The sequence below is a fragment of the Harmonia axyridis genome, chromosome 6, assembly GCF_914767665.1.
Source record: "Harmonia axyridis chromosome 6, icHarAxyr1.1, whole genome shotgun sequence".
Lineage (NCBI taxonomy): Eukaryota > Metazoa > Arthropoda > Insecta > Coleoptera > Coccinellidae > Harmonia > Harmonia axyridis.
The window spans coordinates 36,206,772-36,232,632 of NC_059506.1; the positions used below are offsets into that span (position 1 = coordinate 36,206,772).

The following is a 25,861-nucleotide window of genomic DNA, read 5'->3' on the forward strand; positions in this document are numbered from 1 at the left end:
GTAGCTTCCTCCTGGGATATTAATCACCCTATATGCTATACAAACAGAATTACTGCGAAATGTACCCGTCTGGTGTATATCCGACCCTTACGCCGCCAATTTCGTCTACGTTATGTCACGAGGCGCTCCACCGGCGGTGTTGCCACATCGGTCAACCGGAAAAACGATTCTAAGGGTTTAACAACTAACTATTTAACTTTAAACGAAGGAATCTTTTTATAAGAGCCTACTATTACATTTATTTCTAGTTATTAAGCTTCTGGAAACTATCGTTAAGCGTAAAGAAATGCCTCGAGTTCCAAAAAAGTTGAAATGTTCATCATACAAGTTGTTCGAGAAAAACGTCATCAAAATTCTAGGAGTTAATCTATCTATTGTCGACAGAGAATTTGCAGTTAGTCTAGTGCAAATTTTCATTGAGTGGAGTGCAAAGTTTGTTCACATCCAGTGCAATTTTTCAGTAATTCTAGTGCAAATTTCCACCCGAACTTATGCCAATTCCCATTGAAATTGACACGAAGTTATATTTAATTTTCTGCAAATGTTGTTGAGACCTATGGCCTCTACTTCTCAGTAGAAATTCGCGCTAGAATTAATGAAAACTTGCACCCAACTTAAAAGAAATAGCACTTGATGTAATCGAACTTTGCATTCAACGTAATTCTAGCGGAAATTGACTCAAGTTAGAGAAGAAGAATATTCAATTTTGTGCAAATGTATATGAGACAATGGCCTCTACTTCTTAATAGAAATTTGCATTAGAATTACTGACAATTTGCACTCAATTTTTTTGAAAAAATAGCACTTGATTTAATCGAATTTTGCACTCAACTTAATTTGTACTAGACAATCTGAGATTTAGTTCTAGACAATAGATAGAATCAAAATTTAAATTTATTAAAAATTGCACTGTATATAAAAATTGCAAATACGTATTATTGAAATAGATTTATAGGACATTCTATTTCAACAAAAGTAGCACAACTGAGAATCAAATCAGAAAATTATTATGTAAACACTTGTGATAATATTGAATAAAAGTAAATAACAATTTTATTTTCAATATACAAAATTTGATATCCTTCAAAATAATAATTTTTCCGATGCTCTTATATTCCCTACTTCAAAAATAGTCCTCTTCACTTATCATTGGGAAACACGTAACATTTCCTCAGAAATATCTCGTTATATCAATATTTTCCCGAATTTTCCGACTCTCAAGAGATTCCAACAATTCGGCAACACCGGCCATCGATCGCTCGAAGGGGCGACGCAGGCGTCTCCCCCTGTATGGACGCTGCTGCACACTGTCACCGACGGCTGTTCAAATCGGTCTGTTTTCCTCGAAAATTTTCCATTTTCTGCACTGTGAAAAACTTTACGGCCAACGTAGTGGTTTAGTTTGGGAATTCTCGTCGATATCGCCTGAAGATGTAGCAGAGGCGACGAAACGTCGTGCACGTTTCGTAGACTGATTTTCCTGCGGTCAGCTGTTGTTTCTTGATATTTGTGACTGGTTGAACAGATCTGGGTATGATGATTCGTTTGGAGATTGTCTGAAAGGTTAGATGATGAGATTATTCTTGTTGTGTGACCTTCAGTTGTTGCTTTTTACAACTTTTAGTCAATTCATCTTTTTGTAGATTTTTCTGTTTGTTGTTCAGCGTAAAAAATAGCACTCTTCAACATGTTTTGTATATTTACTTGTTGTTTATCTGGATATCGTTCTCATTTTACTGACGGTTTTATGTTTTTATTGATGTCGTAATCTATAACAAACAAATTAGGTCGTTGATAAGCAGTTGTCATGGAGTGGAGAATAATAACTTTGATCCCATTTATCACAATTGACCTTTCACTGCAGTGCAATTTTTTTATACGTAGTAAGAGCACGCAATTTTATTTCAGTCCATAAACAAACACAATTTGCCACATTGTGATTATGTTATAGCTTAACAAAATAACATGTTTTATTGAAGGTAAACATATTATGCTCACCTTTTGCAAAAATATACAATGATTCTAGTTCAGTAATATTTTGTCTTATCTAACTAGAAGACAATGGTATTGTTTTATTTCGGTGCAACTTTTCATTAGGTTCGGTGCTAATTTTCATTGTAAATTTTTGTAGAAATAGATGCAGTTTTTATGTAGTCAATGCAAATTTCCATATAGGTGCCTGAGTTCAGAGCAAATTTTTATTATGTTCAGTGCAATTTTTCGTAATTTCTTCGAAAATTTCGATTACGTTGAGTGCAATTCGTAGTTACATCAAGTGCAATTTCGAAATAAGTTGAGTGCAAATTTTCAGTGATTCTACTGCTAATTTCTACTTGACTAGTGCAAATTGTAAATAAATGAGGTGATTTTCCTTTCACCAAAAGCAGTGCTGGTTCAACTTCCTGTACAGTTATGTAGTAAAATCATATCAAAAGTATATTTTTTATTTAAGAGCGTTGAAATATTGATTGTTTCACTGCAGAAGAGTCTAAATTCACTCAAAGAAGCTCTCGTGTTAGAATATCGAACTGTCGATCAAGAACACGTAAAACACTAAATAATTCATAAGAAAATGACTCAAATTCAGAGGATGAACCAAATTATAGACAGGCCTGCATCGAATAGGATCTCTGTTTGACATGCTTTCATCTATAGTCCCCCAACAAATTGGTATCAAATATTCATGTGGAAAACACTTTTCCATTGCGTTTCCCATGTCAATTTTGATTTAACAAGAATTGGGTGTGAGGAAAAGCCTTTTGTTTGTATTGTTCAGGTTGGAAGAAAATAAAGAATCTCGAATAAGTATCAGACAGGATAATTCTTATTTTGATGCCTTTGTGAAAATATGGTTTTATGGTTGGAAAACAGGAGAGACCATTGAGTAACTTATAACTGCTGACGCCATCTACATCGCGAAGTTTTTGAATTGCTTAATCGACTCGGATTACAATACAGATTGAAGAAATCTGATAACTAATGCTTTTGGTTTCTTAATTACTTATTTGATTCTTTTCGCAGATTTCTTAATCTACCTTCCAAGTCACGAGAATGTTTACTCCGCCTTATGGAAGATTTCTCTTTGTCTAGAAACTTAATTAAGTACGGTTTTTTATAAGAATCGACCTTAATTTATCGCATGAAAATTACAATTATGAAGCCTTAACTCTGCCATCATCTACATCATTTTTATGGATTAATTGCAGTTGGGGTGTTTTTAAAATGTACGCTCTACACGCGATATTTCGAAATGGGCTTGGATAACGTTGTTTTTTCGAATAAAGTACACAAGAGCGATGTAACGATACGTTTCAGGTAAACAACTAAATAGTGTATTAAGTACTAAGAACGGCAAACATATTTGACTGATCTGATCTATTAATTTTTAATCTACATACGTATTAACGTTTATGATGCTTGAAGCGCTTTTGGCACGATTCCATTAGTTTTTACTTGATTTGAATGCGTGAATTTCCATCTAATTTGTGAAAAGACAAAAATTATATTTCTACTACATTAGATTCCGTGAAATTTTTAAAGTTGCCGCTTTTTTTTAATGTTCAAATTATTCCAGGCCGAAAGTTCGTATCAGAATACTGAATTAGCTTATTTTGTGTTTGATCTATGAAAGTATGCATTCTTTAACGATTCGAGAAAAAAATCATCTGAAAACAAACAAAATTTAAATTTCATTGATGTTTTTGAAGCAGTATTATACATATTCATTGATAGTATGGACAAAATTCGAAATATGTCTCTTTTATCTTCATTAGCATTGTTTTGGTGGTTTCCGTTGATAACGTTTACGAGGATCATGTTTTTTTTAACCCAGTGTTATATTAATTATCCTGTAAAAATATTAGTTGTGTCAAAATGAAGCGATTTCCAGAGTAGGTGTTTAATTTATTGCTGAAATTAGTCGACTGTGAGTGTTCTTCGAAACTCTGAACATAAGTGGAAGAGTAATAGAAACCACACAGATAGCTGATAAGTTATCAATCAAAACGATACTCATACTTCTTTTTAATCCATCCATCATTATCAACATAGTGCATATTGGTGCCGAGATGAATTAAATACCGAAAAATAGTGTTTATCAATCGAGTCTTCGTCATTCTGAACGATAAAGTTGTTTAAAACAGGAATAGGTAATGCATTATTCACGATCTGACGCATAATAAATGAAAAACACTTAATTTTAAATTAAATCAGTTCAATATAAACTCAGGAACATAATATTCTGTAGTTATTTGCTGCATCAATGGTCCATAACCAGAGAACATCGTGTAGGCCACTGATAAATCGCGTATAAAACTAATTTCACGATAATAAAATCCTCGACTTTGTGGTTGAGCACGGACTAATCTTCGATGCCCGCAAACTGCAATCCTCATCTCTCCACGCATTGCAGAGGCTACGGAGATTAGAGCTCGTAAAGAGAACCATCGAACCCTGTGATTCGAATTGGATCCACCGACCTAACTCCTCCGTTAACTTAATGACATAGAAAACCATTCGGGAACAACCTGTGAACGTTTACGTACGATTCTGAGGTTGCTTCCACTGACAAAAAGGCCGGGGGCATCGATTACATACCCATTCTTTTTCTTTGTTGTAGAATCCTGACGTTATGGGCTCGAGCAGCGGAGGTAAGAAGAAATATGTCAACTACAGGAACAGGCAGAGGGCACAGATGAGTTTTTTCATCGTCGTCATATTTTTTGCTATATTTGGGTTGATTGTATTCGCCGAAATATTTTTGATAGATGAGAGAGGCAGAGGGGCTGGAGTTTTGGTGAGACATGGTTCCTTGGTGTATCACTCGAGACAGCAGGAGATAAATGAGTATGAAGAATCATTGCAGGTTAGTTTTTCATTCATAATAAAATTCTATGTTCCTTTCATGATCTCTGACGTATATACGTCACTTCTAAATTAACAGTAATATACGAAAAAACACTGAAGAAATGCCACGAAATCAGAACGATAAATTTAAACAAAACCTTGAAACAATAATAGAGCTAACAAGTACTATTTTCAATTATGGTTTCATACCTTTCGTGATATACCTAGGTTATTCTTTAGGACCAGCTTGTAGATGCCATGAATTCCCTTTAACGAATTTGCTTTGGTTTTATTAACCTTTCAGATCAATAAAATAGAAGAAATTTCAGAAACTTTCGTTTTATTAGAAACACATATGTTTCCTGACAAATAATTGAACAATCGGTAGCTTCTGGTTTCTTTAACTCCAAATCAATTGAGCAAGTTCAAAGGGTTTGTTCGATCCATCTGGTCCAAGTCTCCATCCAAGATATATTATAAAGGGTATGTAAGCGAAGTGGAAACATTTCTGCATCGCATGTACGACTAACTGAAGTCGGTATTTAGCTTGTTCATTCATCTTGATTTTCGTATTTAATTTCAATATGACTGTGTGATTTTCTGACAATTTGAATTAATTTTGCCTGTGGTTCATATAAGTTAAATTGAACGAGCGTATCTATGATCATGAATCATAGAGAAGTGTTTGTGATCGTAGATCATAGAGATGTGTCTGTGATTGTGGATTATAGAGTAAGGACTAAATGCAAAATTTCGTTTCAGAACGATGATTACATATCAATTCGTCTAGGTTCTGACTTAGGCAGCCTTGACAATAGCATTGGAGCGCTCTTACTAGGAAGAAATCAGGCGCCAATACCAGTGGGTGTTGACGATGCTGAAATTCAGTCTTCCAAAGATATTTTAGAGAATAATCACTCATTTTATCCTACTCATCTGAGCCCTTCGAAAGGAAGTTGGCAGATAGTAAACGGAACTAGGTAAATTAAATTTCACCGTCCAATTTTCTCTTAAACTAATGTTTGTTTCTTTCAGATATAAGTTTTTTGTATTCTCCGCTTTCTATGACCGACGAAAATTACAGAGATCTATTAGAATAATTGCGGCAACAAAAACCAGAGGGCCGGACAAAGTGTCCTGTAAATTCTGGTACAAATCCGCTGACGATAATCCGGCTAATTTCACCTCGAAATGGGTGCCGGCGAAGATAAGGGTGGGGATGAGGATGAATAATTCAGAGTAATCGCATCTAATTTAATTATTTGCAGGTTATCCGAGAAAATTGGAATTTAAAATACAGCGCTTGTTTCGTGATGTGCCCACTGGCACATAATCAAACAGCGCCTAATTTCGTTTCTGTGGTCGTTAGGAAGAACTCTATGCCGACTAATCTTCTGGAGGTCACAGATAATTATAATGAGACCAAGACTGTAAAGAAGTTTGCTGTTTGCGTCAAGCCTCTGCATTTTAGTTATAATAGGGTGAGAGCAATACAACAGAATATTTCTACTTTTTCTATGGCCTCTTTTTTGGATGATCCTGTTGAAACATAGAACATAGTACACTTCATTCCTACATTCTCTATGGCCTCTTCATGTATTAAATTATTTGCAGGCTCTCCAGATTTTAGAATTCATCGAACTGAATAGAATAATGGGAGTTGAACATTTTACCTTCTACAATCACACCATAGGACCACAAGTCAACTGTCTCCTGAAGGACTATATCGAACAGGGGTTGGTAACAATGCTTCCCTGGCAGCTAGACATGATCTCACAGAAGGAAATTAGGACCGAAGGTCTGTTTGCTGCATTGAACGACTGTTTGTACAGGTCCATGTACAGATATTCGCACGTCTCTCTAATCGATTTGGACGAATACATAGTTCCTAGACATAACGATACCCTACCGCAGCTCATAGAGTAAGTTCACAGATTGACATAAGCATAGAATTATTTATATCCATAACCACAGAGCCAAACAACTGACAGCAAAATTGATACGTTCTGTAAATTGAATGTTGAAGTGCTTCTGGGGACTGAATATTCTTGTTCTTTTCCAGTTTTCTCAATCGACGAATGAACACACGGACAACTGGCTCATACTCCTTTCAAAACGCGTTTTTCTACCTTCAATGGGGCGACGACGACTCCGTGTACAATTCCAACGATCCAATAGCTACCAATTTGGTCATCCTAAAGAAGACGAGGAGAAGAAGTAAGCTACATCCTCATAAGCAAAGATCAAAGTACATCTGCAGACCAGAGCTAGTAGTGGAAGCTGGGAACCACTTCGTTTGGGAATTTTTGCCAGGACACGGCACCTTGAACGTACCCCCTGACGCCGCCATCTTGCACCACTACAGGGTGTGTGAATTTGGCGGTAACGACTGCATAAAGACGCCTTCAACAGTGGATACCACCGCTTTTAGGTATAGAGACCGGTTAGTGGGTAGAGTGAGTGTCAGTTGGGAGAAGAATAAGAACAAGTGCGAACTCGATGATCCGCCCTTACCACCGAGTAGGGTTTTCAGTAAAATCATGAAAATATTGAAGTCCTCTGAGGAGAGGTAATGGTTGAAGAGAAGATTTTGTTGAATTAATTCTCGAGGATGTGTAGAGGCAATCAAGCTGGTCGAATGGCGAATTGTAGGCCGGATTAGAGTCATAGAAGAAATATAGATTGATTGAAAGAACATAGATTCATACACAGAAGAAATTCTATCGTGCATTGTACAGTAGTGAAAAGATTCAACAACAAAGCTAAGAACAAACAAAGATATTGTTGATCCAACAGTTATCTCCAAACCAACTCAATTTGATGTTAGGTTAGAGTTTCAATAAGAGGTTATTGAACTACTGCTATCTATGTACTACAGTTTCTATGGTGTATCTTTCTTTTTCTTGACAAAGAGAACGTATGTGTGGAATAGTGATGAACGAAGAGGTTAATGTAGAAAGGAAAATAATTGAAGCAATATTGAATCTTCGGCGTATAATTCACTACATATAAACACCAACCGAAATTACCAGATTATTTTGCAGAAAATATTAGTTGTATTTGTAGCTAGACAGAAAATTTTTTCAATGAACACAACGCATTATTCCAAGTATGCTCTCAAAACAGAGACATATCTTCTTTTACTGTTATTGGAGGCATTTCAAATAGGTCACTACACTATCTACAATTATTTCCTTAAACTTAAGTCAATATTCAAAAAATATCATTAAAATAGAAATCATTCAATTCACCGCGATCTTGTATATTGTATATATTTTAATGAGGAATTGATTTACCATAATTTTAATGTCAAGCTGAATTTTTATGTCATTTTATCTTATAAGGATATTTCTACATACCACAAGAAAGCTTTTGAAGTAAAATCATGAAGCTTTATATATTTTATTTCAAAGCGTATACCTCAATTGAAACCTAACTATTTTTTCAATAAAAACTCTTGACGTAAATTCAAAATTTTTCCTTGAAGCTGTAAGTTAAAATGAAATCGAATGGAGGGTTCTTACCAGTTTTAAAGATTTTCTTCTGAAACACAGTTCGGTTTCAATAGTGGTGAAAAATAAACAGTTTTACATCAAAAACTGCACAAAGAAGTCGTGTGACACAATCCTAAGTATTTTTTGGATAAAGAACTGCTATAACCTCACATTTTTGTAAGACATCCACCACTAATTGGTTTCGCACAATTGGTAGTTTTGTAAATATATATTTTGTATGTAAAGTATTCTGTGATTTATATGGAGTTTTGTTATACTCTATGTTCGATTTTTTATGCTGTGATTATTATTTTTCCAACAAATAAAACCATTTAAGTTTGAGGGTATTTTTGTGAGTTCTGGTGTTTTAGAATAAGAGTATGTATTGGATGCAGCATATATATTGAAAAAAAGCTTGGTACATGTCATGGTTATTATAAATTTTCAATTAACTTAGTTGTTGCTTCTTGGTCTCACGGTCCTGTTGTTGAACTGGATCACAACATCTTGTACTCTCATATTGGGAGTTAAGAACTGCTGAAGAGTCCTAACACCTTCACGTGGTGTCCTGTCGAAGGGATATCCCATAGATCTACGATCAGGATAAAGCCTGTCCTTCAAACCACAGAAGGAGTAGGCATCGTTGCAAGTTCCAACGACGTCTTGCTCAATCTATCATAGAAAGGAATGAATTATTTAAGGTTAACTTAGGTTATGTATTTTTACTTACATGGTCGTTGGCGTAGTTCGAGATCATAACGAATAGCTGGCATTGGTAGCCTTCAGCAGTTCCCTTTGGTATCAGCATGTGGTGTGGCCATCCACATCCACAGAAGTTGAATTGAGCCAATGCATCCCCACCTTCTGGTCTGTTTGTGTCCCAATCTCTGAAGGTTCTTTCGAAAGGAATGGTCACTGAAGATTGCGTTGAAGAACGGGTGATAGTGTTTTGTCCAGACCTCACTACAGGAGGAAGAAAGAGAATATATAAAATATTTGCCAATCTAAGCAGTTTTAGACAACTTACAGTTCACCGGGAACTTATCCAGCTCGATGAACATAGTCTTCTGGTCCCTGAACAACCAAGGATTACCCCTCTCGTCAAATTTGGGAGCCATGAAGATCCTGCAGGTTCCCATCCTGCTGCCACCTTGGTTGTTGACGGTGATCCTAAAGTTGAAGTCCTGGTGTTGCAAATGGGTAAACCTAACGAATACTGGTCCTCTAGGCTGGAAGTCCATACCTCTGGATAGGTCTACGTCAGACTGTTGCCAGAAGGTGTTAATCATGTTATTCGGAGAGCCTTGCGATTGGATTTCTATGTTGGAAACTGTTACACCTTGGTAAGCCAACTGGAAAGAAATATTCGGTTAGTAAGGAAGAAGTTAGTGGTAAATCTAACTGTCTTACTTGGTCTACTGGGTAAGAAGGAATTGTAGCCTTGAACTCTTGGAATATGTCGTCGATATGTGCGTGCCATCTGTAGAAAATGGGGTCTCTCATAGCTGTGGTGGAATCACCAATGACTCCAAAGCTTTCCTATAATCATAAAAATTAGTCGCCCCTTCTAAAATTTTTAGAATAACACTTACAAGATGTCTATGATCTGGATCGTGGATGTAAGACAAGAAGATATGTCCCATGTTATGGTAATCACCGTAGAAAGTCCTATTCGGAGACAAATTACTAGATTCCATCATGTTGCCAAGAATATCGATTCCCTCATTTTCAGTCAATGTAATCCTTTCACCACTCTCCTGAATATTAATATATAAGAATCCTGGTTTTACGGAACTGGTCAGCACTTACAGTTTCAATGTACCCTTGGTGGATAGCAGCAAAGATCCTATCCCTCCATCTTTCCATATCGTCTATGTCTTGGTGAATCTGATCAACCTCTCTGTTCAAGTTGCTGATGCTCTGGTTTGCAACTCTAGCAGGATAACTTCTGCTGGCAACCAAGCTGTCCAACTTGGGGAAATAAGCCTCTTTGATGGGCTCTCTGAGGTTCAAGAGACGTTCTGTGCGCTTCAAGTAGTTGCAGAGACGTTCGAAATTGTATCTGGAGTTGAAAAAAGGTGTTAAAGAGGTAAACGAAGGTTTTTGGATCAGTAGTACCTAGCTATAACCTGTTGGTGCATGTAGTAGAACAACTCGCCTCTTCTGTTCTTGTTGACGACTTCTCTAGGTCCTTCAAAAGGATAGACCAAATGCCAATGCCAATGGTGAAGGTTGATGCCAAGATCTTCTCTGAAGTAAGCAACGCGGTGTTCTTCCTCTAAGTCTGAAGCAGTGTAGTCCCTTGGTATCTCGATTGGGGCCTTTAGGAAAAAGTGTTAAATGTTGTTTTGGTAATTTGGTAGCAAACTTACCCTTGAACCATCAGGCACTATGGTAGCTTCTTCTCTAGCTCTTGTGAAGACAGAACTTTCAACGTATTTGTCTGGGAAAGAGTGGATGACGGATGGAATGTCAAGACCTTTGGTGTCTTCACGATGTAAGAGACAGACAGAGAGGCAGTAGTTGAATAGGTAGGGGTTAACATTATCTCTAGCGTAGACACAGCAGGCTAAGAGATCATCAACGTTTCTCATTCCTGTAATTTGAAGATGTGTAAAGAAATTGCTCAGATTGAGTCTTTAAGATGCCATCTTCTTACCTAAGAAGATGTTGATGAGTTTTGCAGCCAGCCTACGATGTTTAGGTATGAAAAGAGAGAAGTTCTCATGTCGACCAATAGATGTAATGTCACCCAAGTTCGGTAGAGAGATGTTTTTAACGGCAATTTCTTCACCGGCTTCTTCACCAAAACGATTTTGCAGGGTAACCCCCAAAGGCTTGTAACGATCAGCCTGGAGAAAAATTAATATAGATTATTATTTCCAGTGGTAATAAAACTTGACAATCTTTCAAGATTTTTTTTATTAAACTAACTTACCAGATAGTTGTTAGGAACTTTGAAGACCGACTTTTTGTCACCCTTGGCAACAAAAACAGGCTCTTGGGGGCGATCGTACAAGAGAAGAAGATGGTTTTTGGCGTTAGATGAAGAAGACATTATTGAAAGCTGAAAAATGTTCATATAGGAGCAAATACATAAGCAATAATTCAGATTTAACTCACCTGGTAGTATTCTTTGACTTCACTGGAAGAAACAGAAGAATGCAATGATTTCAATGTGTCTTGCTACCTCTTTTATATGAAAATTTTGACTGAAAGATGTGTGAAAATTTCGGGCATTTATCTTTCGTGGTTTTGATAACACCTGCAGAGATGATCGAATTTTGTGGTTCACTATTTTCGTTAATAAGAAGCAATAGATAACAAAGAGATACCGAAATTTTGTTTTCATAGGATAACAATATCCTGTTTTTGAGTAACCAAATTGATGGTGTCTTTGAAATTTTCAGATACATTGTTTTGAAAGAGCCTGTCTACAGAATAGTAGTTGAAAATTTTATTCATCTGAATAAGTGATAGATTGCATGAGGAAGGTAAAAAAAATCTTCATTCTTTATAACTTAATTACTATTTACTATTATATAAAATATTTATACAGTTTTATACTTAAATTGGTTAATTATCGTTTCCAAATCAATTTTACAACTGGAAGAGTAGCTCAGTTACACCAATTAAGAATGATTCATCATTTTTATTTATATATTAAATTATATTCTAAAAATATCTATTTGTGATGCTATTAAGGCACCCTTTACATAATGCACTTTAATTCTGTTAAATGCATGCTAAGAAACTATTTTTCTACTTTCATATAACAAATCGAACAAATACAGTGTTACATAAAACATTCATCGTTCTAAATAGATCAGAGTACTATGATTTTTCTGAACCATATTTGACAAGATTATGCTGAATTGCAACCATATAAATATAATCGTATCCAATAATAAAATTATAAAGAGAAAACTGATCTCATTTGAAAATATATAGAATATCAGCAAATGAACTACTGATATTTGTTCGTAGTTGTTATGGAGGAAAGTTGAGCATGTTCAACTATAAAAATGTCAATCAGTACAAAAAACCGAGCTACTCATATTTATGATCAGTTAATTATACATGGTATGGGGTGGCAAACAGAATACTCCAAAAATATGGTACGATGGAAATTAAATAATGATATGTTGAGTTACAAATTGATGTCATTTTCAATGATGCTATCTACGTATTTTGAAGCCACTTGTTCCATCCGGCCCCTTAGGCTGTCTTATCACATTAACTAGTTCTTCTGTTTTCTGTTTATTGATTATACTAATCCTAAAAGAAAATCATGTATTAGCGTTACTGTGAAATTTCAGGAGGAAGACTATCACCTTTCTTCATTTTTTTCTGAACTTGCTTCCCCTAATATCCTTAGTCTTGCTTCTGCATATTCTTGTTCTCTTTGTTGTAACGTTTTTTTAGGTTGGAACACTTTAGAATCACAGTTGTGTTGTACAGTTTTTACAGGTCTTTTTAATATTTTAACTGTGGGTTCAGGAGGTGTGGATCTATGCGCATCATCTCCTGTTAACGTTATTCTAACAGGTTTTCTGGTTGAACTAGAGGCGATCCCATTACTGAAATATGACAAAATTGAAAACACCGAACGATTTAGGTTAGCTTCTGGCTTTTTACCTTCTGCCACTTATTTTATTATTTGGTTCTAATAATTTCTGAAAGTTTTGTTCCAATACCTGTAAAATAATGAAGATTAGAAAACTAACCTAAAAAATTTGATTTCTATAATATTTGAGCAAGTTGAACGTAAGTTAGGACCCTTTGTTGGGAGAAATTAAAAAAGAAAGTTCGCGGAATAAAGGAGCCTTAATTACTTCAGTATCTAATTCTTCCCAACTATCTAACAGTTGTAAATCTTGATTGGAGGCCATGTTACGTTGGGAAAAAGGGCCATTGGAAATGCCATGATCATATGTAAATGTGATCCATACGTCAGTTGTTGTCAATTTTTTTAAGCAATAAAACATAGAAATCAAGTACTAATTTTCTGGGAAATGTTATGATTGATATTCGATAAATCGGTAGATATAGAAAAATGTCGAATATTTACCATATTTAATTCACTACAAGAATAAATATTTCCAAGTTGCTGTCTATTGTTAAGTAATGAACCGTCATATATCTTCGGCTCCTCAGCAGCTGCTGTGATGTAAGGTTAAGCATATTTCTATGGAGGATGTCATTTTCAATCACGGTATAATAGTGGAGAAGGTTTAAAAACCCTTCCACTTTTCGTGTTGATAAAAGATAATATGAAATTTTGAAAATGACGCTAAATTTGTGGACATACAGTGAAAATTGTGCGAGTTAATTCGAGGTGTTCGAATTGTGTTTGCGTTTTCTTCCGACAATATTCCGAGTGAATTTCTCTTCACCTCTTTTAGAAATGGTATATTTTAGGCTAGGAAAATGGTAAGAAATCGAATTTAGAAAATTATCAATATCTGTAGGATATCCGTTCCTTTTTATAACTTTTATCATTGATATTTACAGAAATAAAGCATCCTGTTGCTTCTTCATCTGTACATCTTTCCATTTACTAGAAATATGGTGTAAATTTAGGTTTTATCTTGGTATTATTCTGTTGTTTTTGTATTTTGATCCTCAATCTATTTTTTGAATATTTAAGGTTGAATAATGAATAATGGAATTGTTTATTTTGATTTAATTCATCTTATCAGCCTTTCATTTTGTACAATTCATTATGCACATTTTATATTATGGTAATGAGATTCTATTGTGCCAGAAATTACATTTTCAAATTCGTGAAATGGTTTTATTATTAAATGTACAGTTGAATGAACACTTATGGAATGAAATATTTCAAAGTTGTGATATTTTCTCCCCATCTACTGTTAATCTCTGCTTGAAAGGATATTCAGGATGCTTTTCAACACCTTTGAAGAACAAAAAGTCGAAAATTCTTCCCTTTTCACCTCTATCCAAATCATTCATCATTCTGATATCATCATCAATTAGTTCAAAATCGAAAATGTCAATATTATCCTTGATCCTTTTTGGGTTCAAGCTTTTTGGTATCACAACGATACCTTTTTGGGTAATATGTCTTAACAAAATTTGTCCAGGTGTCTTGCCATACTTCTCAGATAAGTTTCCAACAGTGGGATGCCCTAGAATATCGGGAAAATCCTCCAATTCGTAATTGTACTTGGAACTGAAATGTTGGTTGGCCCCAGGACTGCCTAAGGGTGAATATGCGGTGACTACTATTCCCAACTTTTTGCACCTCTCTACCAAATCAGGTTGTTGAAGATAGGCATGATGTTCAACTTGCAGTACAGAAGGCTTTATCTTGCAAGATAGGCAGATTTTTTCTATTTGCTCCAAGTTGAAGTTTGAAAGACCTATGGATTTCGCTTTACCTTGTTCGACCTAGATGATAAAAAATAACAGCATTTCATCATGTTTTTAATCATTTAACATTCTTCAGAATAAATTTTGATATTGTAAAACAATGTTTTTTTTTTGTTATTATTATATCAAGATGTTCAAACTATGATGAATCTTTTGTAATTTGTGTTTCATAGTTTGTGCAGTATGTTTTTTTTTTCAAAATATAAATCCACAACTTTCAACTTTTAAAATAAATGGATCATATAATTTAGCTTGAATGAAATTGGGTTGTAATATTCAGATTTTACAGGCTGATTTTTGTTTGATATGAATAAAGTTGGACATTTAGTCTATCAGTGTAAAAACTGTTTAGTAGAGATATGTCAAATATTCAGCAGGCGATTCCTTCTGAATTTTACCAAAAGTATGAAATACTTCAGGGATGTAACTCAGACTTGGTGAATTAAAAAAATTATGGGATTTTTCATTCAAAAAATCATTTGTTACAATTTTTCCACTTATTTGCTAGAATATTATTTCTATGAAACTAAAGATGTGGTCATCAAAGATTTTTTTCTCTTTTGCCTTAATACAACGAAAATACAGGAAACGTTGATCTTAATCAGTGGCGACAATTTAAGAACCATCCTATTTGAGGATTGTAACTTTGAAAAGGAATCGTATTCAAAAACATTTTATAGGAACAACATACCTTAATTTCAATCAAGTAATCATATCTTCAAATTTGAACATCTGATTTTATTTGAACAAAAATGAATTCAAATAATTATACCAATTTTGTATTGTATATGCGTTACTGGAATCAAGCCCACAGACTACTAATCATAATATTTTGTGTTTCAATAACACTAGTGAAAAATTTTGTTGAGCCATCAAAATTTTGCTTGGAGCTATCGAGTTTTTAGTTTAAGATTTTGCTCATTCATTTGCCATGATGAACATTTGCCTGGAATCCCATCATAATTGAGTGAAACTAGTTGGTTTGGAAATTGAAAAAGGCGTATTGTAAATATAGTTCATTCAACGTTTTTATCCAAAGTGTTAATCGTAGTATAACAGAAATTCTGATAAATGACAAAGTTTTCTGAACATATTTTATCGACATTTCCGTTGAAATGCTCCTTATCGTTCATCTAATTTAAATTTCAAATAATACTGAATTACTAGTTCAGAATGGCTGTGTTGTAATCTAGGAAAAATTCAGATAGTGAAATAATGCAAGAAAAAATGACGCAGAGTTAGTGCAACAGGACTCCAGAATTACCGACAAATTGAAGAATGTTTCTGCTGAAATTTCGCTACGATAGTAATCCAGTGGCGTAGATTCAGAGGGTTGTATTTCAATTGACTAACCGACAGTTAAGTTGTAAAATTGATACGCTCATTCGGATATTATAATCTATTTCTCTTTTATCTTTTACTTCGATGCGACTGTGGATGATTTGAAACATATCATCCTAACCTAACTTAACCTAATTGTCTTTATTCTAATTTTTCTTCGAAGTTACTGAATTCTTTGAAAAAGCCTTTATATTTTGCTTATAAGACTCTGTGACATTTCTCAAGAGCTCAGAACTTGAGATTTTGAGAAGTTTTCGTACGAATTTGTAAATTTCTCAATAAACCGCTTTAAATGTGCACAACAGTAAAAACTATCTACATCTCCAAAGATAGCTGTCGGTAGTTTATATTTTGAAACGAGCAATTTTAGGTCTAACAATTTTAGCCACTTCTGTGGTCGTTCCCCGACTCATTACAACTACCTGCTTCTCCAATAACAGCTGTCAGTAGTTCACAGTACGTAAAAAACGATTTTAGACCTAATAACCCGCGATTTCTATGCTCTTTTCCCGACTCATTAGAACTACCTGCTTCTCCATCTCCGCCCACGTGCCGATGACGTCATTGTCCACATCCAATCGGAACGTTCCGTCCTCGTTGGTCAGTGGCGCATGCGTCTCGGGGTTCCCCAGGAAGCTGAAGGGCATGTGGACCAGGTAAAGGTCGACGTAGTTCATCTGGAGCCTCTCCAGCGACATCTGCAGATACCTGCCGACGTCTTTGGGCCTGTTGCCCACGTGGGGCAGCTTGGTGGTAATGAAGAGGTCCTCTCGTTTCGTCTTACCTTCCTTTGTCCACTTCTTGACCACCTCGCCGATCGATTCTTCGGTGTTGTAGTTGAAGGCTGTGTCGATGTGTTTGTAGCCTGCTTCAAGGGCTGTGTGGACAGCCTTTTCGGTCTCCTCGGGCTGGGCCCTCCAGGTGCCTAGCCCCACTATGGGGATGTCATGGCCCGAGTTGAGCTTCAGGGTTTTCATGCCTGGAAAAAGTGACAAGGAGTTCATTGCTTAATTTCAGATCATTGATGATGTCGAGTGCTGAAGCTGCTTCCACTGGTGTCTCTCAGTATTATATTAGGTGATTTTGAAATGTGGGAGCTTTCCGTGGTACACCCTGTATAGTTGTAGGGTATGTGTAGTATTTTGAAAAATGCGATCTTAACACTTTGTGGTCAGTGGAATGAAATTGGAACTTAAGCAGAAGCAAATTTGAACCCTATGACTTCTTTAAATGTTGACCGCTAACCTCTGACGAGTCACGTGGCTCAAGCATGCTTCCTTCGAGGCTGTGAATGTCAGGAAGCGGTGGAAAACCCTTTTCTTCTTCAGAACGTTACTCACCTAAGATTCCAAGCGATATAGTTCCCTTATAATACTCGGTGAAGCACTTACGTATCAGTTTAATTTTTCTGATGGGTTTTGGTATGATCTTCAGCGGTTTTCGGGATTGACAGGACTTGACAAACAACTCTATGTACGTGTCGGTAACCTGGGCAACCGATGTAATAGTTGGGTAATTCGGTGGAACAAATTGATTTTTTTGAGTTTCGTATACGACGTTGAACTATCGTGGTGCACTAAAAATAACCCGATTTGCGCTTGCCAACGTGTATCGATCACCGTCTGGGATTGTGAACTTGAAAACAGGCCATAACCTAGGGCAAACTAACAACGTAACACCCCTGAAATCTCATTCAGATCACTTCTGAAGGTTTTGGTGCAACAAGTGGCGATGATGGCATGAAAATGAGTACGAATTTTGCGTTTTGTACTTCCTTTTCCAACTAAGTGAATGGTGTAATGGTGAAAAATGTGAGAGACTGACAGAAAACTGTTTTCTATGATGGAATGAGACTTTTTCTGTGACCGGCGGATCATAGATATATAGAGCGTTCATTGGGATTCGTGGTCAAGAGTGTTGTGAAGAAATTAGAGTTGATTTTCTGTGATTACAAGTAGCGCTTAGCTTGTACCATATCACTAACTTTTGTTTTGTTTACATCATAGAGTATTAAACATAGATAGAGGAAGTATACGCAATTTTTACATGTCCCCAACATGGTTAGGTTAGGTTGTCGGATTGTGATATATTTTCAAATCCACAATTTTATTATACAGGGTGGCCATTTGAAAACGAAACAGACGAGATTACAGACGAAATAAAGTTTTTCGATAGAAATGCTCGGACAGGTCGATTTCTGTTTCGAGGGGGACAACTTAAGATGTAGATTACGGACGCATAGCGCTTCAACCCTTGCTACTACAACCCTCACCCCCAAATTTTGAATAGGGAAGATGGGGTGAGTGATAGCTCATTTGAAAGGTATTTTTATACTGATTTCAGCACAGTAATTGTTTTTTCATTTTATGCATTAGTTCTCGAAATATTCTTAACTAAGTATTTGAAAATGAAGTGGTGTTTTCATGGCACTTGTAGTGTTTTGTGAAAAATCGACATTTTGAGCTTCAAAACAACCATGACTGTGGCTTCCTTCCTAACTAACTAACGCATGAATATTTCAAGAACTAATGCATAAAATGAAAAAACAATTACTGTGCTGAAATCAGTATAAAAATACCTTTCAAATGAGGTATCACTCACTCCATCTTCCCTATTCAAATTTTGGGGGTGAGGGTTGTAGTAGCAAGGGTTGAAGCGCTATGCGTCCGTAACCTACATCTTAAGTTGTCCCCCTCGAAACAGAAATCGACCTGTCCGAGCATTTCTATCGAAAAACTTTATTTCGTCTGTAATCTCGTCTGTAATATATTTATTTGAGCGATTGCAAATTTGAATATTTGGAAGCCGATATTTTTCCTAATTATCGAATTTATAATAAGCAGAATATTTATTATTTCCTGTATCTACCTGCTGAAATCAAGGTTTGGCAACTTTTGCTCTCCTAGTGTCATCGGTTTTTTCACGTCGTTTGGCGCGCTTGAAGTTTGTTTTATGAATTTCTAATATATTTAGGTATTTATTTCAATATATTTGAGTTGATATGAAACGTCGATTCACTATGGGACATAAGAAGTGCGTTCTTTGTGGAGAAACTCGCGAATTGAGTGAAATATCGTATCACTGATATGTTTTCATTTTCGCGCGCTTCTTGTCCAATTTGATAGTCCATGTTGGGGACAAAATTTGCTTACTGCTCCCTCTATCTATGTTAATTACTCTGAGGTTTACATACTTCGAATCTGGTACAAGCTAGGCGCTTGTAATCATAGAAAATCAACTCTAATTTCTCCACAGCATTCTTGACCACGAATTTAAATGAAGGCTCGTTATAATTTTTGGATCTGGAAGAGCTTTGAACGATCTAGTCATAGAAAAGCTACATGATGTAATGGAAATCTTCTTCAACAAAAGATCGAATGGATAAATTCCGGTTCACGATTGTTTGTCTAATGGATTTTCTTTATTCCTTGCTCCTTTGAGTGTCGGCATGTGAAACGTTGAAGGTTTAGCTATATCCTTTAATTGAAAAACCGATGATTCGACTCATCGTGACCAACTTATGAGGTGCTTGTTTTGATCGTTGCAATATGCTACATCAGCTTAGGTGAGTTATTGCGTCTAAAGATAATTGTTTGATTATCTTTTGAACGTGGAGCCGATTAAAAAAAATGCTTGGTTTGTACATCCGTGAATGGGACAAAAATCCTTCTATAAATATTGAACTTGCCATAAATTTCGCAGTGAATTCTTGAAGTTGAAAGGTAATACCTATCATATTTCTTAAAAAAATTATGAGTGTTTATCTTGATGATATCGTATCAGTTAATCTTCTGGAATCAACGATCATAAAAAGAAAATGAACTAATTGAAATGTTCAATTTGCACGTTGTTTGTATTTCGAAACATATAAATTCGACACGATATTATCTGGGACGCCACCACAGAGTTTTTTTTATTCTGTGACGCAACTATCACTGTGCCTTTTCAATTCACATTGAGACAATCTATTTGATATACTAACTGACAAAGGAACTGCAACACCCAGAATGATGTCTAAATTTTTATTTCTTTTGGTGAAACATAGATTGTATAGAAAGGAGAAAATGATTGAAATTTGGAGAAAAACGAAGGGTTTACAATTTTTTTAATAATTTGTTAATAATGTGTTTGTCCACCGCGATTATCTGAACACTCCCCAACACGTCTCGGCATTGATGCAATAAGATGGTCTATTTCTTCTTGAGGGATACTATCCCAAGCTACCTGTACTTCATGTCTCAGAGCCGCCAAAGTCCAAGGGACTGGGGTATATTTCTAAGCCTTTTACCCATGATGTCTCAAACATGCTCTATGGACGAAAGATCGGGGGATCTGGGCGGCCATGGCAAAAAATTTACATGGGTCGTTTCGAAAAAGTTTAAACTAACTATGGCAACATGAGGTCGGGCATTATCTTGCTGGAATTTTTGGATTCTCGAACCGGTAAGGGAGAACATTTATGGCTCCACTAATTCTGAAGGTACGCAACGCTGTCATGTAACCTCGAATAAAGACTAAAGATGACCTAATTGCATGTGCAATAGCACCCCATACCATAACGCCTACTGTCAGATGTACATGACGCTCAACATCATACTGAGGTTCACGTCTTTCTCCAACTCGTCGTCTAACCCTTCTTCGGCCATCATGTGCACCTAAGGAGAATCGAGATTCGTCAGAAAAGACGACCTGAAGCCATTCCACATTCCAGTGTTGACGTTCTCTGCACCACTGTAATCGTTGTCGGCGATGCTCAACCGCCGGAGGTAACACAAGATGGGGTCGATAATGCTGCTGTCCAAAAAACCTTATCCGGCGGTAAACCGTTCGGAAAGTAACAGGATGGCCTTGTTCTCGTAACCACTCATCAGCCAAAGATCGAATTGTCTCAAATCGGTCTCTAATGGCCATAAGTCTTAGACATCGATCTTGAACTTCATTTGTGCCCCTTTGACGTCCGGTGCCTACGCTTCTTCGATTTTTGGCATTATCAAACCACACTTGACAACATCTCGTAACAGTAATTGGATTTTTGTTCATACAGTTAGCGATTTATCGAAATGACATCTCCGTCTCCTAATGACCAATAATTCGACCTCTTTCAAATTCATTTAGCTGGCGATAAATTCAGCCTAAACGTGCTCTAGGCATTTTAACAACTACTAAACATCCACTTTGGATCTCCTCGAACAGCTGGTTTGTTATAAAATTTAAAAAACTTGCAAAAAACGATTACAATATTCCTTGCTATACTATCTATGTTTTACCAACAAAAAAAATAAAATTTAAACAGCTCCTTCTGGGTGTTGCAGTTTTTTGTTAGTTAGTATATTAAAGAATTTCGAAATGGGATTAAACAACCTCAAAACGGTTAGCACAACAGTTCGAGAGTTATAGTACAGACTATTCGCGGTTCAAAATTTGAAACTTACATAAAGGGTTTTCTAAAAAGAGATTTTGAAACGTCCAGGAAACGATCGCTAAAGGTTTTGTTAACTTTGTACCAAAGTTTTATCTTTCTAATTTTAATCATGTTGATCGATTACATAGAAAAATATATGCTTTATTAGGTCATCCTATGTTAGCTTTGTACACATGAAATTGTAATTACGATTTTAACGATTCAAGCATGTGGTTCAACAAATGGAATCGTCAACATGTTCAAATGGAAAATGTGATATGCTTTTTAATGGATTTTGAACTATTTGAACAATTATTTATCGCTCTATTTAGAGAAATGTTTCAACAGTAATCGTTACGTATTCTTGGAAGAAGTATGTGCATGAATTAAATATGGAATTTTGTTATGCAAATGAAGTAAATTCCGAAAATTGTACTTGTTACGTAGGAAAGATAAACCTCAATTGAATATGTTCATTTTACACTTATTTCCAATGAAATACACCGTCAAAACTAATTCCGAATAAATTTCAGAATTCTGAAAAAATATATCAACCTGTAGATTTGTAATCGAAATGGGTATATCACGTGATGTAAATTCCAAATTGGAATATATATGCCAAATTTCAATTGAATATCTTGAGAAGTTCAGTTGCTATGAGAAAAAAACATAAAAAAATAAACTTCAATACTCTGTATTTCGAAAACAAAGGGATAATATTTTTCCCTTTGTACCTCCTAATTGGGAACACCCTGTATATCTTAAAAGTCCCTTTTATTGTAGGTTCTCCCATTTTCGTTTGTACCCCTTAATTAGGAATACCCTGTAGTAGTTCTATAGAAATTTCAAAATGATCATCACAGGAACAGTGAAGCATTCCAAAGTTTGACTTAGGGTTCGAATCCCCTAGGGTCCTACTTTTTTTCCTTTTATAAACCGCTTTAATGGGATCAATCTATAAAATTTGCAATTTTTTTTGCAGGCAAACCGTGAACAAACAATTCATCCTGACGTTGTCTATCGGTGTCACAGCCGGTTTTCTAGTGGCCTACGTTCTACTCTCACCGGACGTCATGACCATACGTCGCATAGATTTTCACACCAGCCAAGAGATGTCGCACCTGGCTGGTCCCACCATGGATCCAGGTGATCACAGCGCGGAGGAGGAGTTCCACCAGATGGAAGACAGGGAGGTGGCTAACAGAATGTACAACAAGGTTAGGATCTTGTGTTGGGTGATGACTGGCCCTAGCAATCACGAGAAGAGGGCCAAGCACGTGAAGAACACCTGGGGCAAGAGGTGCAACATCATCCTCTTCATGAGCTCTAAGGAAGGTGCGAAATACTTTTTTTTTCGATACCTTCTAGAACAAAATCGTTCGGGCATATCTATACATATTTCATGGTTATATTTCATTATTATTTGTTGGTACTCGCAATTCCCCTGTCACGGATTTATCTATTTTCTGTCAGATTTCTGATACAGAAAACAGTTCTGCCAACCAACATTCTTCAATGCAAAAATCATTGCATTATTCCATTAATTTCAATAAAAATTAGAAAATAATGTATAAAACTTTCTAAAACATTCCAAGACTTGTTCATTCATAAAATCTCCACTTCGGGGCTTGTTTTTGAATTTTAACTTGTGGAAGAATTCCTTCTGCACTTTGTGTTTGTAGAATCTAGCTCCCACAGAGTTTTGAACTTGCTTGAAAGATAGAAGGCAGTTGTACTAATTCAGCAACAAAATAAATTTCGATAATCACCTTAAGCAAGTTGTTTCAAATCTTTAATACTCAATACTTTCTAGACAGAATGTGAATAAATGAGAAATATTTTTTCCAGATGCCTCCCTACCAGCAGTTGCATTACCTGTTGGAGAAGGTAGAGATAATTTGTGGGCTAAAACGAAAGAAGCATTCAAATACGTATACAACAATTATAAAGATAAAGCCGATTGGTTTATGAAAGCTGATGATGATACGTAAGTTTAACTGAACATAATGACAATAGGATCATTTAATATTTTTGTGTTGGTAATCATGAATGAGATTTTTACTTTTGAAATGAAAAAACTGACAATTATACATGAATGCCAACAAAAGAGTATCAAATATACCAACAAAGATATTTATCCGATATCACTTAACAAATTTTGAACTATTCTTCATCTTCAGGTATGTCGTTTTGGAAAACTTACGGTACATGTTGTTACCCCATAAGTCATCAGAGCCCATCTACTTCGGATGTAAATTCAAGCCCTACGTTAAGCAAGGTTATATGAGTGGAGGTGCAGGTTATGTTTTGAGTCGAGAGGCTCTGAACAGATTTGTGGAGGTAAAAAATAAAGTTTCCTATTTCCTCGTTGAAATATTCATGTGGATTTTTTGCTTAAGGTTGGTCTCACAAACACAACAGGATGTTCCAAGAAACATAGTGGCGCTGAAGATGTCGAGATGGGAAAGTGTATGGAAGCCCTTAATGTCGTAGCTGGTGATTCTAGGGATCCAATGGGTAGAGGAAGATTCTTTCCTTTTGTACCGGAGCACCATCTCATCCCAGGTCACGTCAATAAGGACTTCTGGTATTGGCAGTATATTTACTACGAAAGTAAAGAGGTAAGAGATATTTATTTGCGTTATTCTTTAAAAAATCCCATTCCATCTTATCTAAAAAACGATACCTTATTGCATCTTAAAGAAAAAAATTGGGACTAGAATGAAACCCTGAAGAACACCTAGAGGTGGTGATATTACAGATTTTATTTCTGTTTTCAGGGTATGAATTGTTGTTCTGACAACGCAGTGTCTTTTCACTATGTAAGTCCAAATCAAATGTACGTATTGGAGTACCTCATTTATCATTTGAGGCCCTATGGAATTTCTTTCCATGTAGACATGCCTCAGGAACTGCAGGATTCGGTTCTTGGAACGCTGAACAAGACTTCTATTAGTTAAAAAGTAGCGAAGACTAAAAGGCTGTGTTAGAACTAAGAAATTGTACATATCTATTCTAAGGAAAATTTTACCCTGTGTCAAAACTATTTATGGAATAGCTATTTTACTGTAGAATATGACATTTTGAGATTAGCAGATGGGTGATAAGGTGATTGATTATCCTGTTGAGTAAGACAAATGGAAAGTGGTTACAAAAAAATCCAAATTAGTGATAATTCAAAATTGTGTCCGTTACGAAATAATCGATTAAGCACAAACATTTTTAACGTCTTATTTTATGACTAGTTCTTATTTTAATTGTATCGGATGTTCTGGAAACATTAGCTGTCAGGTTTTAATCTCATATAACGAAAATTATCTTTCGTTTGTTGTAAATCTCTAAAGGTGAGAACTAAGACGTGGTTATGAAGTGCATATTCTATCACGAGCTATTTTTTTTTCTGAACACTATAAATAATAATGTCCTGAACACTTTGAAAATAAAAAGGCGACAAGGATTACATCAAAATTTTGTAGTTAAGTACTAGAAAGGTGGTGCTATATGAATTTTATAAATTCAAATAAATCATTGACTTATGCACGGTTCTGGTTATATCTTAAATAGCTGATTATATATAATGCCCAAAAATTGAGGAATTTTACTTGGTGCAAATAAATTATATCTTGTGAAATTCGATGAGAATGAATAGGGAAATGTACAGATATAATTGATTTCATTATTTTCTTTATTCTTGCTTTCATTTAGAATCGTATCATTATTAAAATGAGAGTTCGTATTACGGGGAAATAATGACTTTAATTTCTTTAATAGAAATAGGAACGTCATCGATGTTCAAAATTATTATTTAAGAGATATATATACACTTTGTACTTAAAAATTAAGCCCAATTATCTGTAGATTGTACTTAAGATATGCCATCTGTAATTACTAGTCTGCCATCGCAAACTTGGTATACTTGAATTTGCTCATTTTTATTTTATGGATGTATTACAGCAATTGTATTTTTTAGTATTGAAATTCATTATTTCTTCTATAGAAGAATTGAAATTTAGTTTTAAATTGTAAGTATTATTTATTGCAAATATATATGATCCTGGACTTACGTATTTTTGTTGATTTCAATATTCTAACCTTAAACGTCATTTATGAGTGCAGAAGGCGTTGATATTATTCCACAGGTGTTAGAATGAGCCTTCTGTACGAGTATTATACATTATTTTCTACAGTTCACTGAATTTTTATTGATATTAATGGAATATTTCCCTTAATATCGTTTAGTGATTGATTGAAAAATGATTGGTTGGTAAAACTGTTTTCTGCATTTAAAATTTGACAGATAAATCAGTGACAGGAGAGTTCCGACTACCAACATATAATAATGAAATATAACCAGGAAACCTATATGAAACTGAGATATTCATGC

The 25,861-nt window shown here is 35.5% G+C and overlaps 5 protein-coding genes across 12 annotated transcripts; 2 read left to right on the forward strand and 3 right to left on the reverse strand.

The window, feature by feature from the left end:
- The first annotated feature begins 1,291 nt into the window (after positions 1-1,291).
- LOC123683239 (beta-1,4-galactosyltransferase galt-1) lies at positions 1,292-8,681 on the forward strand. 5 transcript variants are annotated; one of them, XM_045622149.1, is made up of 7 exons: positions 1,292-1,563; positions 4,619-4,864; positions 5,608-5,825; positions 5,881-6,058; positions 6,114-6,326; positions 6,460-6,767; positions 6,908-8,681. In XM_045622149.1, exons 2-7 carry the CDS (start codon positions 4,631-4,633, stop codon positions 7,416-7,418), a joined length of 1,662 nt encoding a protein of 553 aa, XP_045478105.1. In that variant the 5' UTR covers positions 1,292-1,563; positions 4,619-4,630; the 3' UTR covers positions 7,419-8,681. The 5 variants fall into 5 exon arrangements, with proteins under 5 accessions (XP_045478105.1, XP_045478109.1, XP_045478107.1 ...); XM_045622153.1 differs by lacking the exon at positions 1,292-1,563 and adding an exon at positions 1,898-1,979; XM_045622151.1 differs by lacking the exon at positions 1,292-1,563 and adding an exon at positions 4,001-4,148.
- Positions 8,682-8,722: 41 nt separating this feature from the next.
- Positions 8,723-11,602, reverse strand: LOC123683238 (phenoloxidase 1-like). Its single transcript, XM_045622148.1, has 11 exons — positions 11,463-11,602; positions 11,278-11,406; positions 10,999-11,191; positions 10,712-10,935; positions 10,458-10,660; positions 10,149-10,401; positions 9,932-10,096; positions 9,750-9,878; positions 9,367-9,691; positions 9,070-9,302; positions 8,723-9,011 (listed from the first exon to the last, which is right to left on the reverse strand). Exons 2-11 carry the CDS (start codon positions 11,395-11,397, stop codon positions 8,793-8,795), a joined length of 2,064 nt encoding a protein of 687 aa, XP_045478104.1. The 5' UTR covers positions 11,398-11,406; positions 11,463-11,602; the 3' UTR covers positions 8,723-8,792.
- Positions 11,603-11,849: 247 nt separating this feature from the next.
- On the reverse strand, positions 11,850-13,305 carry LOC123683242 (SUZ domain-containing protein 1). Its single transcript, XM_045622160.1, has 4 exons — positions 13,175-13,305; positions 12,978-13,036; positions 12,674-12,919; positions 11,850-12,617 (listed from the first exon to the last, which is right to left on the reverse strand). Exons 1-4 carry the CDS (start codon positions 13,229-13,231, stop codon positions 12,518-12,520), a joined length of 462 nt encoding a protein of 153 aa, XP_045478116.1. The 5' UTR covers positions 13,232-13,305; the 3' UTR covers positions 11,850-12,517.
- Positions 13,306-13,545: 240 nt separating this feature from the next.
- LOC123683240 (glycoprotein-N-acetylgalactosamine 3-beta-galactosyltransferase 1-like) lies at positions 13,546-25,540 on the forward strand. Of its 2 annotated transcripts, none has more exons than XM_045622154.1 (6): positions 13,546-13,772; positions 22,460-22,812; positions 23,326-23,464; positions 23,658-23,817; positions 23,877-24,098; positions 24,258-25,540. In XM_045622154.1, the coding sequence occupies exons 1-6, from the start codon at positions 13,747-13,749 to the stop codon at positions 24,435-24,437; spliced, it is 1,080 nt and encodes a 359-aa protein (XP_045478110.1). In that variant the 5' UTR covers positions 13,546-13,746; the 3' UTR covers positions 24,438-25,540. The 2 variants fall into 2 exon arrangements, with proteins under 2 accessions (XP_045478110.1, XP_045478112.1); XM_045622156.1 differs by lacking the exon at positions 13,546-13,772 and adding an exon at positions 19,477-19,641.
- On the reverse strand, positions 14,009-17,817 carry LOC123683241 (aldo-keto reductase family 1 member A1-A-like). Of its 3 annotated transcripts, none has more exons than XM_045622159.1 (3): positions 17,468-17,817; positions 16,604-17,055; positions 14,009-14,753 (listed from the first exon to the last, which is right to left on the reverse strand). In XM_045622159.1, exons 2-3 carry the CDS (start codon positions 17,051-17,053, stop codon positions 14,184-14,186), a joined length of 1,020 nt encoding a protein of 339 aa, XP_045478115.1. In that variant the 5' UTR covers positions 17,054-17,055; positions 17,468-17,817; the 3' UTR covers positions 14,009-14,183. The 3 variants fall into 3 exon arrangements, with proteins under 3 accessions (XP_045478115.1, XP_045478114.1, XP_045478113.1); XM_045622158.1 differs by having other exon boundaries at positions 17,417-17,812; XM_045622157.1 differs by lacking the exon at positions 17,468-17,817 and having other exon boundaries at positions 16,604-17,095.
- Positions 25,541-25,861: the final 321 nt, after the last annotated feature.